The sequence below is a fragment of the Struthio camelus genome, chromosome 18 (genome assembly GCF_040807025.1).
Source record: "Struthio camelus isolate bStrCam1 chromosome 18, bStrCam1.hap1, whole genome shotgun sequence".
Taxonomy (NCBI): domain Eukaryota; kingdom Metazoa; phylum Chordata; class Aves; order Struthioniformes; family Struthionidae; genus Struthio; species Struthio camelus.
The window spans coordinates 17,894,709-17,909,636 of NC_090959.1; the positions used below are offsets into that span (position 1 = coordinate 17,894,709).

Here is a 14,928-nt window from a genome sequence, read left to right on the forward strand (position 1 = left end):
CCCCTACTGCCACTGCTGCCGCCGCCGCCGCCGCCGCCGCCGCCGCTGCTGCCACCGCCCCCGCCCCCGCGCGGGGAGGGGGGTGGGGGGGGCGCGCGCGCGCGCGCCCGCCGCCGCCGCCGCCGCCGCCGCCGCCGCCGCTGCTGCCGCTGCCGCCGCCGCCGCCGCCGCCCCTCGCCATTGGCCGCCGCGCGCTATCAACATTCCGAAATGGAACGCGGCCCGCCGGCGGCGCCGCCGCCCATTGGCTCCGCCGCGCTGCCCATCACCGGCGCCGCGCCACGCCCCCCCTCCCCACCGCGCCACGCCCCCTTCCCCCCTCCCCTCCCCTCCCGCCCCGCCCCGCCCGGCCTGGGGCACCGGCACCTCCGCCGCCACCGCCGCCACCGTCGCCGCCGCCGCCGCCATCTTCGCGCCGCCGCCGCCGCCGCCGCCTCCCGGCCCCGCTCCCGCGCCGCCGCCTCCCGGGCACCGCCCCGGCCGGCACCCGGCCCGCCGAAAAGTTTGTGCCCCCGCCCCAAGCTATAGAAATCCCTGAATGTTACAGCCCCCCCCCCAAGCTGCAGGCCTGCCCCCACGCTATAGGGCCCCGTGAAAGTCACCCATAAGTTGCCCCATAAACTATAGGGCTCCGCCAGAAGTTTTAACGCTCCCTCAAAAGTTATAACGCTGCCGGCGAAGTTACAGGGCCCGTCCTCCTTCACAGATCCCTGCCCGGGTTATAGGCCCCCCATAAGTTATAGCCCCCCCCCCCCGCCAGTGATATAGGCCTCCTCATAGGTTATAGGCCCCCCCTGCTAAGTTGCAGGGCTCCTCCCAAAGTTTTAGGCTCCCCCTAAAGCTACAGGGTCCCACCATACTCATAGGGCCCTACAAAAACATTACAGGGACCCCTATACGTTACGGGGCCCCCAAATGTTGATAGGACCCCACAAATTTACACGGCTGCCCCCTAAGTTATAGGGGCCCCCCCAAAAGTTGTAAGGCTCCCTCAAAAGTTATAGGTCCCCCCAGTACTTACAGAGCCCCCCCCAAAAGTTATAGGGCCCCCCAAAAGTTATTGGGCTCGCCATATGTTATAGATCTCCCCATAAGTTGTAGCCCCCCCAAAAAGTTACAGGGCTCCTCCCAAAATTTTAGGTTCCCTCAAAAGTTATAGGACTCCCTATTAAAAGTTAAGTTATAGGGCTAGCTATTAAAAATTAAAAGGCTCCCCCTAAAGCCACAGGGTCCCCCATACTTCCAAAGCCCTACAAGAGTTATAGGACCCCTCATAAGTTATGGGTCCCGCAAATGTTACGGGGCTCTCCCCAAAGTTACAGGGCCCCTGGAAAAGTTATAGGGCCCCCTAATATTTACAGGGCTCCCCTAAATGTTATAGGGATTGCCCTCGGGCTGTAGGGCCCCCCCCATAAGTTATAGGGCTCCTGCAGAAGTTATAAGGCTCCCCCAAAAGTTATAGGGTGCTCCCTAAAGCTAGAGGACCCCTCATACTGACAGAGCCCTAGAAAAGTTATAGGGCCTCCCAAAGTCATAGGTCTCCCCCAAATGATATAGGGCCCCCCCCAAAGTGATGGGGCCCCCCGAAGTTCTAAGGCTTCCGCTACCTGTTGCAGGCACTCACCCATAGGTTAGAGCAAAATACTCCAAAAGTTATAAGGCTCCCTCAAAAGTTACAGGACTCCCAGAAAGTTATAAAGCTGTCCCAAAAGTTACAGCACTCCCCCCAAAGTTATAGGACCCCCATACTTGTGGGTCCTAACAAAAGTTGCAGCCCCCCCCAGTAGTTATAGGGCTCCAAAAGCTGTCCCCCCCCAAATGTAAAAGGACTCCCCAAAAATAAAACTCTCTTCCAAGTTACAGGGGGAGCTGGGGGTGGGGAGTGTAGGTGGTGCAGGGGGACACGAGGAGGCTGCGAGGGGCCCCCCCTCATTTTTCCCCTCCTGCCAGGAAAAAGCCTACCCCCTTCACCCCCCCCCCAACCTGGGTTGGCTCTCCGGCAGATTTCGGGCGAGTGGGGGCCGCCCACCCCACGGCCGGTCACCGCGGAGCGCAGCCCGGCAGCGGGCGGGAGGCCTCCGCTCTCCGGCCGCTGCCCTGTCCCCGGCCGAACGGGGGCTGCCGGGCAAAATTCGGTTGGGGATGCAGGACGGAGGCAGATGCTGCCCCGGCGAGGGCGCGGAGGAGGGAGGCAGGATCCGCTCCCCGAGCGAGCCGCCGAGCCTGCGTCCCGGCACGTCCCGGAGCCGCCGGGCACGGGAGCAGGGCGCCAAGGCGGATCGACACGGCGATCGCCCGCCCGCTCTGCCGGCCCCGCCACGTGCCTGGGCGCAGTACGCGGAGCCGGCACGGCCGCTGCCGTAACGCAGAGGTTAGGGGTAGCCTCCGAGGGAGATTAACCCTCGTACTTCAAGATTTGCAAGGAGAAAGGAGAGGGGAAAAAAATAATAAAGCTCCGTCCAGCAGGAGCTGCATCGCCGTCCAGCCACGGTGGGAAACTCCGCATTCGAGGACGGCGGCTGCTGCCCTGGCTGTGCCGGGGGATCCGTCCCTAGGTTTGAGCCTGCAGCACTGAAGTCTGTGAGTGTTTTCCTGCAAAGCCCAGGGGAACTGGCGCCAGCCTTGCCTTTTGGGGTATTTCCTCCCTTTTTGCCCCCTTTCATGTTGCCGGTGCTGCCGTGCCTCGCGGGAACGTGTTTCCAGCAGGTCTGTCGCGCATGCGGGAGAAGGGAAGGGAATGCCCGACCCTGGCCCAGGCAGCAGGTACCCTACATTGATGCAGCCGTACAGCACAGGGGTGTTTTTCGGGCCGGTGCAGAGCAGAGCTGTTTGGCCATGGAACTGGTTGTAGTATTAACTCAACAGACATATTTCTTAAAAAAAAAAAAAAAAAAGGGGAGGACAATAAAAGCACGCCATCGTCACGCAGATGCGTGCTTCTCACAAGCGAAGAGGGCCAAGCTCAGAGCAGCGCTTGCGCGGGAGCCCCCGGTCCGGCTCCTGCCCGCTGCTGCTGCCGTGCCCTGCATAAGGGTTTCGCCGCCGTCCTGAGCCCTGAGGCCTTGCCTACGGTGCCGGTGCTGAAAGGCTGTTCCCAAATAACGGCCTGGAGAACCGTTTCCTTCTCCCCTTCTCCTCCGGCACAGGTATCTGCTGAGCGCGCAGAGCTCGGGTCCGTCCGTCCCTGGTGCGCTGTCACCCTGCCAACGCCGGGCGCCCGATCCGCATCCTGTCATCTGACCCTCGGCCAGCAAAATACGTCCCTGGGGCCGCATTCCCGCAGGACGCAGGGACACGCTGCAAGCAGGGCCGGTCGGTCCCGCCGCGCAGGAGGAAGCGGTGCCGCAGCTGCTGGGCGGGAGCAAAGGGTGCCGGCACGAGGACAGCCCAGCCCTGGTGCTGCTTGATTTACAAACCCGCAGCCTAAAAGCCAGGAGAGAGTGTGAGCGGCACCAGGCCTGGGGACATGGGCGTTTCGGGATGTTGGCATTTCCACATGTCGGCTGCTGGTGGGGCCACGTGGGGCCTGGGGCCAGCAGCCCTGCAGAGTCACCTGCTCGGGCCTCCCCTGCCGTCTTTGGTGGGACAATGCCACCAGTGTGGCTCAGGGGCCGGGGCCGCCTGCCCCTGTTGTCCCCCCGCCACCGGGGAGGCTGCAGGTGTCACCTCGGTCCTGGCAGGCAGGAGGGATTGAGGCCAGAGCCGCCGGGGAAAAAGGGAACTGTCTCTGCAGGCTGCACGTTGGAGCGCTGCGGAAAACCCAGCAGGAGGAGGAGGAGTGCGGACGGAGCAGCCTTCATCCCTGGAGCATCCCTGCCACCGGCCACGGAGGAGCTGGGGCTCTGCCAGCTCCGGGCCTCTCCGGCCCCATCTCTCTTGGCTGCTCTCCGTCTCAGCCCTCGTTATCCCGCTGCTGTTTCGTGGGGAAACTGAGGCAGGGGCGGGCAGGCTCTGCACCAGCAGCCCAGCCCGGCCTCCCCACCTGTCCGCCAACGGCCGCGGCCCCTTTCCCCCCGGGCGGCCGGCTGCGCGCGTGTGGCCCCGTCCGCGCGCGGCGCCCGCGGGCAGGCGGCTCACGTGCCCTCCGGCCGCGGCCCTCGCTGTTCGGCCCCGCGCTGCCCGGGGCCGCCAGCCGCGCTTCGGTGGAGGGACTTTGTGCCGCGCTCCTGTGTCTTCCAGCCTTAAGGTCGTTATAACGGGGCCCGGTGGCCGCGGCGTCTCCCGGCCCTCATTAGCACAACCCAAAAGGAGTTAACGACGGAGCAGCTCTCCATTGGCTGCAGCAGCAACGCCTCTCCTCCCCCCTTGAAATTATTGTCAGAGTAACAAGTCTAGGCTTTATCGCAGGGAGACCTGGGTGTTGGCTGGCAGCTGTCCTCCCCCCCAATCTCGTTTAATCTTTAACACTGAAACGCTGAGCTGGCTTCTTTAATCAATTTAAATATTATGCAACTCCCGCGAACATCGTCTCCCGGTGTTGCACAAGAGTGCCATGTGCCACCAGCCCACTGCATGAGGCTCAGGAAGCCCTCATGCACCACGGTGGCTCTGCGGGATGGCCCAGGTCCTGCATCGCAGCATGGCCCAGATCGTGCATCGTGGGGTGGCCCAGGTCCTGCATCGCAGCAGGGCCCAGGTCCTGAATCTTGGGGTGGCCCAGGTCTGGCATCGTGGGGTGGCCCAGGTCCTGCATTGCAGCATGGCCCAGGTCTGGCATCCTGGGGTGGCCCAGGTCCTGCAAAACTGGGTGGCCCAGCTCCTCCCTTGCAGCATGGCCCAGGTCCTGCATCGCAGGTGGCCCAAGTCTGGCATCGCAGCATTTCCCAGATCCTGCATGGCGAGTGGCTCTACCAGCTCCTGCGGCTCGCCAGGAGGTGCCTGTGGCGGCACCCCGGTGCCCTCGCCGGGGCAGAGCAGGCTCCAGCCGGGCCGCAGCGAGCCCATGGACCCTGAGGGGGTTTGGAGCAGGAACGGGCACCTTTGCCCGTGGTGCCCGTCCCTGCTGCGTGCCCAGATCTGGGACTGGGCACCGTGAGCACGGCGCAGGGAGGCTTTTGTTGGGCAGGGGACCCACAGCGGGTGCGGGGGAAACGCACCCTGCCCATGGCAAAGCACCGGCTCGTGGACAACCGGCGGTGCTGCCGGGCGTCCTGCACCTGCAGCCGCCGCTGGCCAGCAGCCCGTGGCCTCGGCCTCGCGGGGTCCCGGCGCCCGGGGTCCCAGCCCGCCCGGCCAGCTGCGGGCGAGACTCCGGCGTGGGCTGCCCAGCTGCTGCTGGCCATAGGGGTGCAGAGGCATACGGGTATGGGGCTGTATGGGGTACGGGGCTGTATGGGGCCATATGGGATGCAGACTGGGTATGGTGCTGTAGGGGGTGTGGAGCTGTATGGGTTGCAGAGCCGTATGGGCTACGGGGTCGTACAGGGCGCAGAGGCATACGGGGCCCAGGGCCGTACAGCGTGTGGCGCCGCGAGGGGCAGATCCGTACAGCACGCCGGTCCCTACGAGAACAGATCTCTGCAGCGTGCAGCTCGGAACGGGGCAGAGCTGCCCAACACGCACCTCCGTATGGGGACAGAGCCAAACAGCCTGCAGAGCCGTGCATTGTGCAGCTCTGTACAGCGTGCAGCTCTGCACAGTGTGCCGGTCCATATGGGGACAGACCCATACAGTGTGCTGGTCCATATGGCGACAGACCCGTACAGCATGCAGCTCCATACAGTGTGCAGCTCCATACAGCGTGCAGCTCTGTGCAGTGTGCGGCTCTGTACAGCATGCAGCACCACAAAGCATATAGCACTGCACAGCGTGCACATCAGCACAGCATGCAGCTCTGTACAGTGTGCAGCACTGCACAATGTGCAGCTCTGTATGGTGTGTAGCACTGTACAGCCTGCAGCTCTGTACAGCATGCAGCTCTGCACAGTGTGGGGCACTGCACAGCCTGCAGCTCTGTACAGTGTGTGGCTCTGTACAGCGTGTAGCTCCATACAGTGTGCAGCATGGCACAGCATGCAGCTCTGTACAGCGTGCAGCTCCATACAGCATGTGTCTCTGTACAGCATGCAGCTCTGTACAGTGTGCAGGTCCATACAGCGTGCAGCACTGCACAGCGTGCAGCTCCGTACAGCGTACGGCTCTGTACAGCATGCAGCACTGCACAGCGTGCAGCTCCATACAGCGTACGGCTCTGTACAGCATGCAGCTCTGTACAGCGTGCAGGTCCATACAGTGTGCAGCACTGCACAGCGTGCAGCTCCGTACAGCGTGTGGCTCTGTACAGCATGCAGCACTGCACAGCGTGCAGCTCCGTACAGCGTGCGGCTCTGTACAGCATGCAGCACTGCACAGCGTGCAGCTCCGTACAGCGTGCGGCACTGCACAGCAGCACTGGCTCCCGCTCGCTCCCCCTTGTGGGAACGGCGACGAGGAGCCCGGCTCCGGGCCAGCGTGGCGGTGGCGGGGCCCGAGCCAGGACCGCGGCTCCGGCCGCCAGGAGCGGGGGCCTCCCGGGCGGCTGCCCGACGCTGCGGGACCCGGGCCGGGCCGAGCCGCCTCGCCGTCCCCCCCCGGCTCCCGGGCTCCCTAACCTTCCCGGCCGGCTCAAAGGGGAGGCTGGGGACATATTTTTCTTGGCTGTCCCGCTGCTGAGCTCTCCTCTCCGCCAGGGCGCCGGGCACGCGTCCGCCCGTCCGTCCCCCCCTGCGGTCCCTCCATCACCGCAGGACGCGGATGCCGCTCCGAAAGGGCCTCGGAGGCTGCTCGGGGCTGGGGCCGAGGGGGCACGGCGGGCGCCCGGCGCGGGCCCCTTCCGGCAGGGGGGCTGGCAGGGGAGCGGCGGGCGCGCCGAGGGCTGCGGTTGGGCCCGGGGGCCACGCGAGCCCCACGCGGATGGCGGCGGGGCGGAGGGACGTTTCACCGCGCGCTCGTTTTCGGTTTGAACCTCGCCGGCTGCCTCGACGGAGCGGGCAGAGGCGCCCGGCTTCCTTCCTGCCGGCGCGGCGCGGGCGCCGTGCTGCGAGGCCGGGGGGCCTGGGGCTCCGCCAGCCGGCTGCTCGGCGGCACGCAGCCCTCCGGGCGCCCCGCGCTCCTCCCTTAAGAAACCCCTTCTTTTCAGGGCAAATTCGCGCTCCGGAGGGGAGAGCGGTAGCGGGAGCCGCGGGGTCCGGGGTGGGGGGGCGGTTTGCGAGCGCATTCGTTATCCTGCTTCCGAGGGGCTTTTGCAAGGAGGAGCGTTTCGGGCATCGGCCGGCGAGGACGGAGGGGGCCGAGGCGGAGGCGAGCGAGGCCGCGGGGATGGGCGGCCGCCCCGGAGCAGGCGGCCCGCCGGCTGCAAAAACTGCCCGTTTCGGGGCATCCCGGTCAGCGCGCCGGCGCCGCACGGGTGGGGACGGGCCAAAGCAGCTGAGACAAAGATGAATGTAAAATACAGGTGGGCGCGGGGGGCTGCAGCCCCCTGGGGTGCGCGCTGGCCGGCCCCGGCGGACCCGGCGCTAGAGGCTGGTGACGTGCACCTGCAGCCCGTTGGGCGCCGTCCTGCCGGCGCCTCGCCGCCCTTCCCCGGCCCACATTTCGCCGACGCTTTCGTACAGGTTCTCGGCGGGACGCGGCTTCCCCGACTCGTCCCTTTTGGCCGGTTTCTTCCAGTCCGCCTCCACGGCCTCGTAGTCGGGGTCGGGGCTGCGGCGGGCGCTGGCGCCGATGGACTCGTAGCAGGGCTCGAGGGCGGCTGCGGCGTCCTGCTCGGGGCGGGGGGGAGCGGCCCGCGGGGGCGCCGCCGCCTCCTGCCACTTCTTCCCGGGGGCTTTGCACACAGTCGAGTACATGTCTTCCACCTGCAAAAGGCGGGCGGTTACGGGGCCTCCCTGCCCATCACCAGGACTCGGGTCGCGCCGGCCGCGCCAGCCTCCTCCCCAAAGCTGACCCGGCTCCCGCGAGAGCCCCCCCGGCTGGCGGGAGCCGGGCAGCGGCCGAGCCCCTACCTTCGCCCGGGGCGCGTGGCCGGCGTTGTCCTGGCGGTGCGGGTGCCCAGCCGGCACCGCGGTGGTCCCGTCCCGCAGCTCCGCCGCCGCTGCCGCCTTCACCTTGCGCACGCAGGCGTAGTCGGCGGAGCCGGCCGGCAGCGAGGACACGGGGGCCCTGGCCGGAGCATCCTCGCCGCCCGCCGCCAGGCACTCGTAGAGGGCGTCGGGCGCGGGGCGGCGCGGCGGGGCGAACAGCAGGTTGGAGTAGGTCTGCTCGGCGGGCGGCAGCGGCGGCGGGCCGGGGATGCGCGGCAGCTCCCGATGCGGGAGGATGCTGACGCTGGAGCAGTGCGGGGAGTCGGGGCCGGCGCCCGGCCCGTGGAAGAAATCCATGCTGGCCGGCCGCTGGCCTGCGCGACAGGGCAGATTTGGGGCGGGGGGGGGGGGATGCTGGGGGCTGCGGCGGTGCCCGCCGGCCGGGATGCACGGAGACGCGCGGCCGGCATCCCGCCGGGCCGGCCGCCCCCGACGGCAACTCACCCTCGTCCCTGGGCTTCAGCCGCGACAGCTCGTGCAGCTTCGTGTCCGATTTGCTGAGCGAGCGGAGCGTCGTCTGTCTCAGCAGGGACTGCGGCGGGAGAGGCGGGCCGTGGGGCGGGCGGGCGGCCGGACGGCTCAGCGCCCCCGCCGACCGATCCTGCCCCGCGCCCCCTTACCTTGTCCACTAGCTTCACCGCGTCCGGAGGCACCTTCTTCTTCCGGCCCTTGCTGCAAGGAGACGCGGGGCTGAGCCGGAGCAGCGGGACCCTCGGCGGCGGCTGCCGCCGGGATGCTCCGTGCACCCGGCTCCCTCGGGGCGGGCGGGCGGCCGGGGCAGCGGAGCGGCGTGCCGGCCGCAGCCTCAGCCCTCGGGGATACCAAGCGGGGTAGCAGCAGCGGCGGCAGCGGGGGGGCTCGTACCGTCTGCAGGCGGCGCACAGGGCGCCCAGGTAGACCAGGGCGCCGAGCAGGGCCAGGGGGGCGACGGCCGGCGGCAGCAGCGGGGGCCCCGGCAGCCCCTCGCCGCGCGCCGCGGCCATGGGCGAGCCGCTTCGCGAGCGCCGCGGGGCCGAGCCCTGGGGAGAGAGAAGGAGGGTCGGGCGCCGGGCTCGACCCAGCCGCCGTCTTGCAGCCGTCACCTAATCAGTCCTTGGAAGCGCCAGTCCCCGGAGGGGTTTTTTGCCTCGGCCCTTGTTTTCGGGCTGTCGCTGCTTCCCTCCGGCAAAGGCCCGGCGGCGGGCGCTCAGCTCCCGGCAGCTCCAGGATAAAGTTCAGATTTCTTAAAAAATAAATAAATAAATAAATAAGGCTTCAAGGTCCCGCGGTGCCATGGAGCCTGTGCAAAGCAGCCGCCCAGGGCCCCGAGGATGCTCTGCAGAGCTTCGGGGACACCCAAACCCGCCCGCGCGGGGACGGAGAAGCCGGGACGCGTCCTCCGGGGCCACGCGCGGCCTCTCGGGGCGCCAGGGCGAGAGCACGCGGCCGGGCTCCCCGTCCCCGCGGCGGGGCGCAGCCGGGGTTCCCCGCACCCGTCTGGGTGGCCCAGAGGGGACGGGCAAAGGGCTGACTCAGCTTCCAGGAAACGGAGCCCAGCTTCGCCCTCGCCGCCGCCTCGCGCCGCCCGGCCCCGCGGCGCGCACGGGGACGCCCCCTCCCCGCCGAGCCCGGCTGCGCCAGGGCAGCGCCCCCGGCCGCGATGGGGGCTCCCGGCCGAGGCACGCGGCGCTGAGCCCGGCCCCAGCCGCTGCCAACCCTGCGGCCGCCCTTCCTGCTCTCCCGCGGGAGCAGGGCACCGCCGCGGCGCTGGGTCGGGGTCGGGCGCCGCCGGGCAGGCGAGGCTGCCGGCCGCCCCGCTCCCAGGAGCATCACCCTGGGCGCGGGAAGCCGAGTCCCTCCGTGGCCCCGAGACGGCCTCGCCGAGGCGCCGTGCCACCCACCGCCGTGCCACCCACCGTGGTGCAGCGGGAGCAGCCGAGCGGCTGCAGGCTCCGAGCCGCTGCGGCATGGCGGCGTCGGCCCCTTCCTCTCGCGCGCGCGGGACCTTCCCCCCGAGCAGCAGCCAGGGTCTCTCCAAAACAACCCGAACGACGCGGGCTAGCCCGCGCTGGGCTCTCCAGCCCGGGACGGAGCCGGAGGCGTCAGGTTAAAGGATGGCAGCCCCTGCCGAAAGGCTCTTTCCCTGCCAGCGCCCCGCGCTCGGCTCGTCCCGCCGGTCTCCTCCCGAGCGGGACCGCGCTCGCGCCACTCCACCTCCGCGCCGTCCCGGCCCCAGGTCGGCCGCGGCGGGGCCACCCTCCCGCCGCGACACGAGAGCGGAAAGCGTCTGAGGTCTCAGCCGCTTGGCGCGAAGCGAAAGCCGCACCTCGCCCAAACCCGCCCCTCTTGCCCTCCTTTGATTTTTTCCCACGGACAGAGGCGATCGGGCGCGGGAAAGCGCAGCCGAGGCGCTGGGCTTCGCCCCAGCGGGGCGCCCGCCCCGGGCCGAGCCCGCGGGCAGCCCGGCCCCGCAGCCAAACCACCTGCAGGACGATGCAGAGAGAGACGGGCACAAAACGCCGGCAAGCGCCTGCGCCGCCCTCCCAGAAAGCTGCCTCTCGGGGCCTGCCAGAGCCGGGGCTGGGCACGGGGTTCAGGGAGGAACCAGACCCCCCCGTCCCCCCCTTGTCGGCCGCAGGGAAGGCAGCTGCCGCCCACCGCGTCTCCAGCCTCCTTCCCTTGCTAGACGAGCCTCAACAACAGCTTCAGGTCCCTTTTTTAAAATGGTCCTGGCCACGCTGGCAGGATGGGAGCGCCAGGTCCTGGCTGCAGCAGGGCGCATGGAGCCGGCGCGGGTGCAGCAAGTCCAGGGCACGGGGTGCAGAGGAGCGCGGCTGCCGTGGAGCCCGGACGGCGGCAGCAGCTGCTCCCAGCCCCGTGCCAGCCCGGAGGGCAGCGTTCAGCTGCTCCGACCCTACTGCCCCAAAAGGCTGGTGCATTACTAGGGATCTGTGCGCCAGAGTTTGGGGAAAGCTTTGGACCAAGGCGTTTCCCATGCCTGCACAGCCAACAGGAGGAGAGACCAAGGTGGTTTCCAGCCTGGCAAACACGGGAGTAAAACATACCTCAAGGAAGACGTAGTAACAGATCCAGACAAGAAGGCCGACAGAGCTTGCACGTCGGAGCAGGATGACGTCCACAAGCGCTGCTGAGGGCACGTGCCCTGTGCCTCTTCCTCACTCTCTTACATATCCTCCTAATCCTGATCACAAAGATCAGATGAACTCCATTGGGAAACCAGCTTCAGACCCAACCTACCTCGCACGAACCTCGTATGCTAAACCAGGGCCCAGTGAGACAGGGCAGGGACTTCCCTCGCCCGGCTCCCGTTGACGGGCCTCCTTTGCATAATCGGAGTCAGCTCCCTGCAAGGGAGGACTAACACGGAGACACCCGCAAACAAAGCCCTAGCCGGGCTCCTCTTCCTCCGAGCCGCAGCACTGCAAGGAGGAAAGCACCTCAGGAAGGAGGAGCTCAGGGGAGGTTTCGTCCATCAAGTGACCTGTCTTGCTCCTCTCTCCTACGCATCTCATGTCACACGCCAGCACACTTGGCATGTCTTTACCCAAATAATCGGCCAGCCTTTGCCCACCTGTGGCACCCTTTTATCTGAGAACTTCCCACGCCTTCGGGTACTTCACCGACTGAAGCTTTAACCCCTGGAGAGCAATTATTTCAATGTGGAAACTGAGACAGGCTTAAGGGACTAACCCGGCTGGACAGACTGGCTTAGATCAGAGCTGGGAAGGGAACTTGGTTCTCTCTTTGACAACACTTTAATTAGACAACCCCGCTTTTCTGTCTGAGCATACGTTAATTACATGGATTACCCGCAGTACAAGCAGTTATTTTAGACAGTCCTCGCCGAACTCGTTTAGCTTATTGGAGTGACAGGATCACAGGCTGCCAAAGCAACTATACTCTGGGCAGAACTGAAGAACAGGCTCTGAAGGTCAGCAGACAAAACGATAACAAGATACAATGGCTGGACGCTGATGTTAAACCGAAATTGGAGCGCGAGCCTTTATCGCTGGGGTAAGCATGCACCGGGACGGCTTCTCCCATGGGGCGTGGATTTTCCATCCCTGAATTTCTAAGATTGGAGAATGAAGAGACTTGAAATTAATGCAGAGAAATTCTTCTGACCTACTTTGCCGATCCTCCGCAAAGGTGGTGCAGGAGGGCAGTGGTCCCACTTGGATTTTTCACCTACAAAAGCGGTTGGTGCACGCTCTTCAGCGTGTTCAACTTGAGCTACCTTTGTATCAGCTCCACTTGGTTCTACAGACAGAGCGGTGCCCTGAGACCAGCCAGCGCAAATGAAACTACTAGCACTGCTCTACTGGCATAAGGAAGAAACGACTGCTTCAGTCGCACAAAGGGCCAGTTCTCCTGCCTGACGTGTAAGCTGCAGTCTTTCAGAAAGCTTCAGGTAGGCAAAGAGAATGCTCTGTTAGCCCGAGAACCCTGAATTTGAGAGACCTGACACTTGAAAATCCAGTGCCTGACTAAATTTGCTCAGATTCACTCAGATAAGATTGAGCCAGTTTAGCTAAGTCACATGATTTCCAAGATCAAGTTTTAAACAGACTTTCTGAAATGTGCAAATGAATTTCCTGCCAATAAAGTTAGTGACCCCCAAGTCCTGCGGCTAATCTCGAGGGTAAGAGACTCCGCAGGTGGCATTTCATACTGCGCTGGCTTTGCAAGCCGAGACGCCTTTGAAGATGACAGCAGTTGCAGCAGTGTGCGACACGTAGGCCCACAACCCACAGCGCGCCAACGAGGGAACAACTCCATTTCACGATACCTGAGCACAAGCGTCACGAATACAGCTGATTTGTTACTCTACGACTCAGGAGCTTTTTGTGGCTTTAAAAAGCTCGTCTGACAAAAGGCTTAAACTTCTCAGCTAGGCTTCACGACAATGAAATTAAATTCACTGTAAAATTAAGTTCTGCCACTAACAGTTCTGCCTGGCCTGCAGTTCATCTAAACCGATAAATCGGCACAGACTATTCAGTGCAGGGTAACAAGAAAAAAGTCCATGAAACTAATAAAAATATATTTGCAGGGAAGCAGGACAAACATTACAAGCTGATTTACATCAGCAACTGCGATCAAGGTGGCAGTTGACACAGGCTCGGGCACCCTGGGGAGTTCTACTGAAGAAAAGGCTCCAGAAGCAGACGGGTTTTTTTCAGGCACAAAAAGTGAAAGCCCCGTAGCAGTTATGTCAACAACGTGTACTCTGCCCTAAATCATGGGATGTAATTGCTAAATCTTAAAAATATTTCCAACATGGGGCAGGCACAAGATCTCCTTCACTTCACTTGCATTTCAGCAGCAGGAACAAGGGAGGGACAGATTTCACGGTTGATCTCCTTTTGGGTTGTTCAATTTATAAAAGGCCAACTACATTTCTGAAGCCCAAATGTGTCCCAAATGTCACAAAACTTGGAACGCTTCTAATTATGGTCCTGATTGCTACTCATGGGCTGGACTGGCTTTTATAGAAAATTTACCTTAAGGTTTTAAGACTTTAAGTGACTCTTCTGTTCATACCATGTGGCTTTGATTGAGGCTGAAATTGTTTCAGCCCTTTTCTTTCTCTGCACCCTTCTGTATTTGCTGGAAACAGACTCACTTTGGCAAAAAAAAAAAAAAAAAAAAAGCACTTCTAAGCGCTAGCTCAGAAACTGCAGGACAGGTTTTCTGCAGATGAGCCACACACAGCAGGACAAGCTCTGATGAGACCTCAGTGCTGCATTTATAGGAAGCCAGGTTCCAAAATAAGGTACGAGGGCATTAAGGAGATGTGTTTCCTCTCCCACCTAGAATCACCTGCCTACCACAGCTGGTTTTCTTGCCACAAAATCAGTAGTTATACGCAATTTCAGGTCTCCAAAAGACAATGTTTCAAAGACCACACTCTCTCAAGCCTCCGCAGACTCCCCACCTGCAGCAAGCAGCGTGGTCAGAAGTTCAGCCTTTATATAAGAGCTGTTTCATAAGCAAGCAAAAAATCTAGTTCCCCCCCAAATCACTTTTTTTTTTTTTAGGGTAAAGGGCAGAACAGTGTCCCACACCTGTGAACTCAACAGTTAATTCACCCAAAAAAGTAATCAGTTCCCACTCAACTTCTAGGTTCAAACCACGCGATCCCAGCCAAGTTCAAGGGCCTTTTCCTCCTTTCGAAGCCTAGGTACTTCTAGAGTGACCAACCATTAAATTGCACCGCGCTTACAGACCTCCTTGCTGCTGACCGAAAGTCTGTTAAACAAACTAGCTGATGCTTCGACACTGGAGTGCTAAAGAGAAGGAATCCTGCCCTTCCAGTCTAGCTAGTTGCAACAGCATCTCTGACATTGCTGCAAATTCTATACGGAACGTTTAAGAATTTTCAACTCCTAGTTTCGTTGAATATACCCAAGTTAGCCAGACAAGAAAGCCAACACCACTTACTTTGCAGAAACTCAAAAGCCGGTGAGCGTGAAGAACAGCAATCCAATCCTACTCTCTTCCTTGCCAGTCAACCTGGAGAACTCAGCTTCTTTTATCCAGCAGAGTTATTCCTGATTAGGGGTTGCAGAGCTTTTCAACCATCTTGATCTGAGCTCTCCCACTCTTCCTTTGGCTGATCTGGAGCAGACAACTCTGAGCTGATACCACGCAGCACGATACCACAGCTCGCTTCCTGGCGTGCAGAGGCGGTGGCTTCACCCAACGGTAGGCTGGGTTTCTCCCCGCCTTGGCTGTGCAGGCAGCGCTGCAAACGGGCTCTGCAGGCACCCAGCGCACAACAGCACCCTCTGCCGCTTTCCCTTTCTGACAGAGCTGGTTTTAGTGCCAGCTGTCTAGCCGAAAGAATGGGTTGCCATAATCATTA

General features: G+C 63.1%; 1 protein-coding gene across 2 annotated transcripts; it reads right to left on the bottom strand.

The window, feature by feature from the left end:
• Positions 1-4,409: 4,409 nt before the first annotated feature.
• On the bottom strand, positions 4,410-14,833 carry LIME1 (Lck interacting transmembrane adaptor 1). 2 transcript variants are annotated; one of them, XM_068912989.1, is made up of 8 exons: positions 14,505-14,833; positions 11,870-12,132; positions 11,105-11,241; positions 8,925-9,079; positions 8,681-8,732; positions 8,505-8,592; positions 7,983-8,374; positions 4,410-7,835 (listed from the first exon to the last, which is right to left on the bottom strand). In XM_068912989.1, exons 4-8 carry the CDS (start codon positions 9,041-9,043, stop codon positions 7,494-7,496), a joined length of 993 nt encoding a protein of 330 aa, XP_068769090.1. In that variant the 5' UTR covers positions 9,044-9,079; positions 11,105-11,241; positions 11,870-12,132; positions 14,505-14,833; the 3' UTR covers positions 4,410-7,493. The 2 variants fall into 2 exon arrangements, with proteins under 2 accessions (XP_068769090.1, XP_068769091.1); XM_068912990.1 differs by lacking the exons at positions 11,105-11,241; positions 11,870-12,132.
• Between the last annotated feature and the right edge of the window lie 95 nt (positions 14,834-14,928).

Coding starts and splice junctions, on each gene's coding strand:
- LIME1 (XM_068912990.1), bottom strand. CDS start 9,043: ATGGCCGCGGCGCGCGGCGAGGGGCTGCCGGGGCCCCCGCTGCTGCCG. Junction 8,593..8,680: donor CGGTGAAGCTAGTGGACAAG/GTAAGGGGGCGC, acceptor CTCCCGCCGCAG/TCCCTGCTGAGACAGACGAC. Junction 8,375..8,504: donor GCTGAAGCCCAGGGACGAGG/GTGAGTTGCCGT, acceptor CCTGTCGCGCAG/GCCAGCGGCCGGCCAGCATG.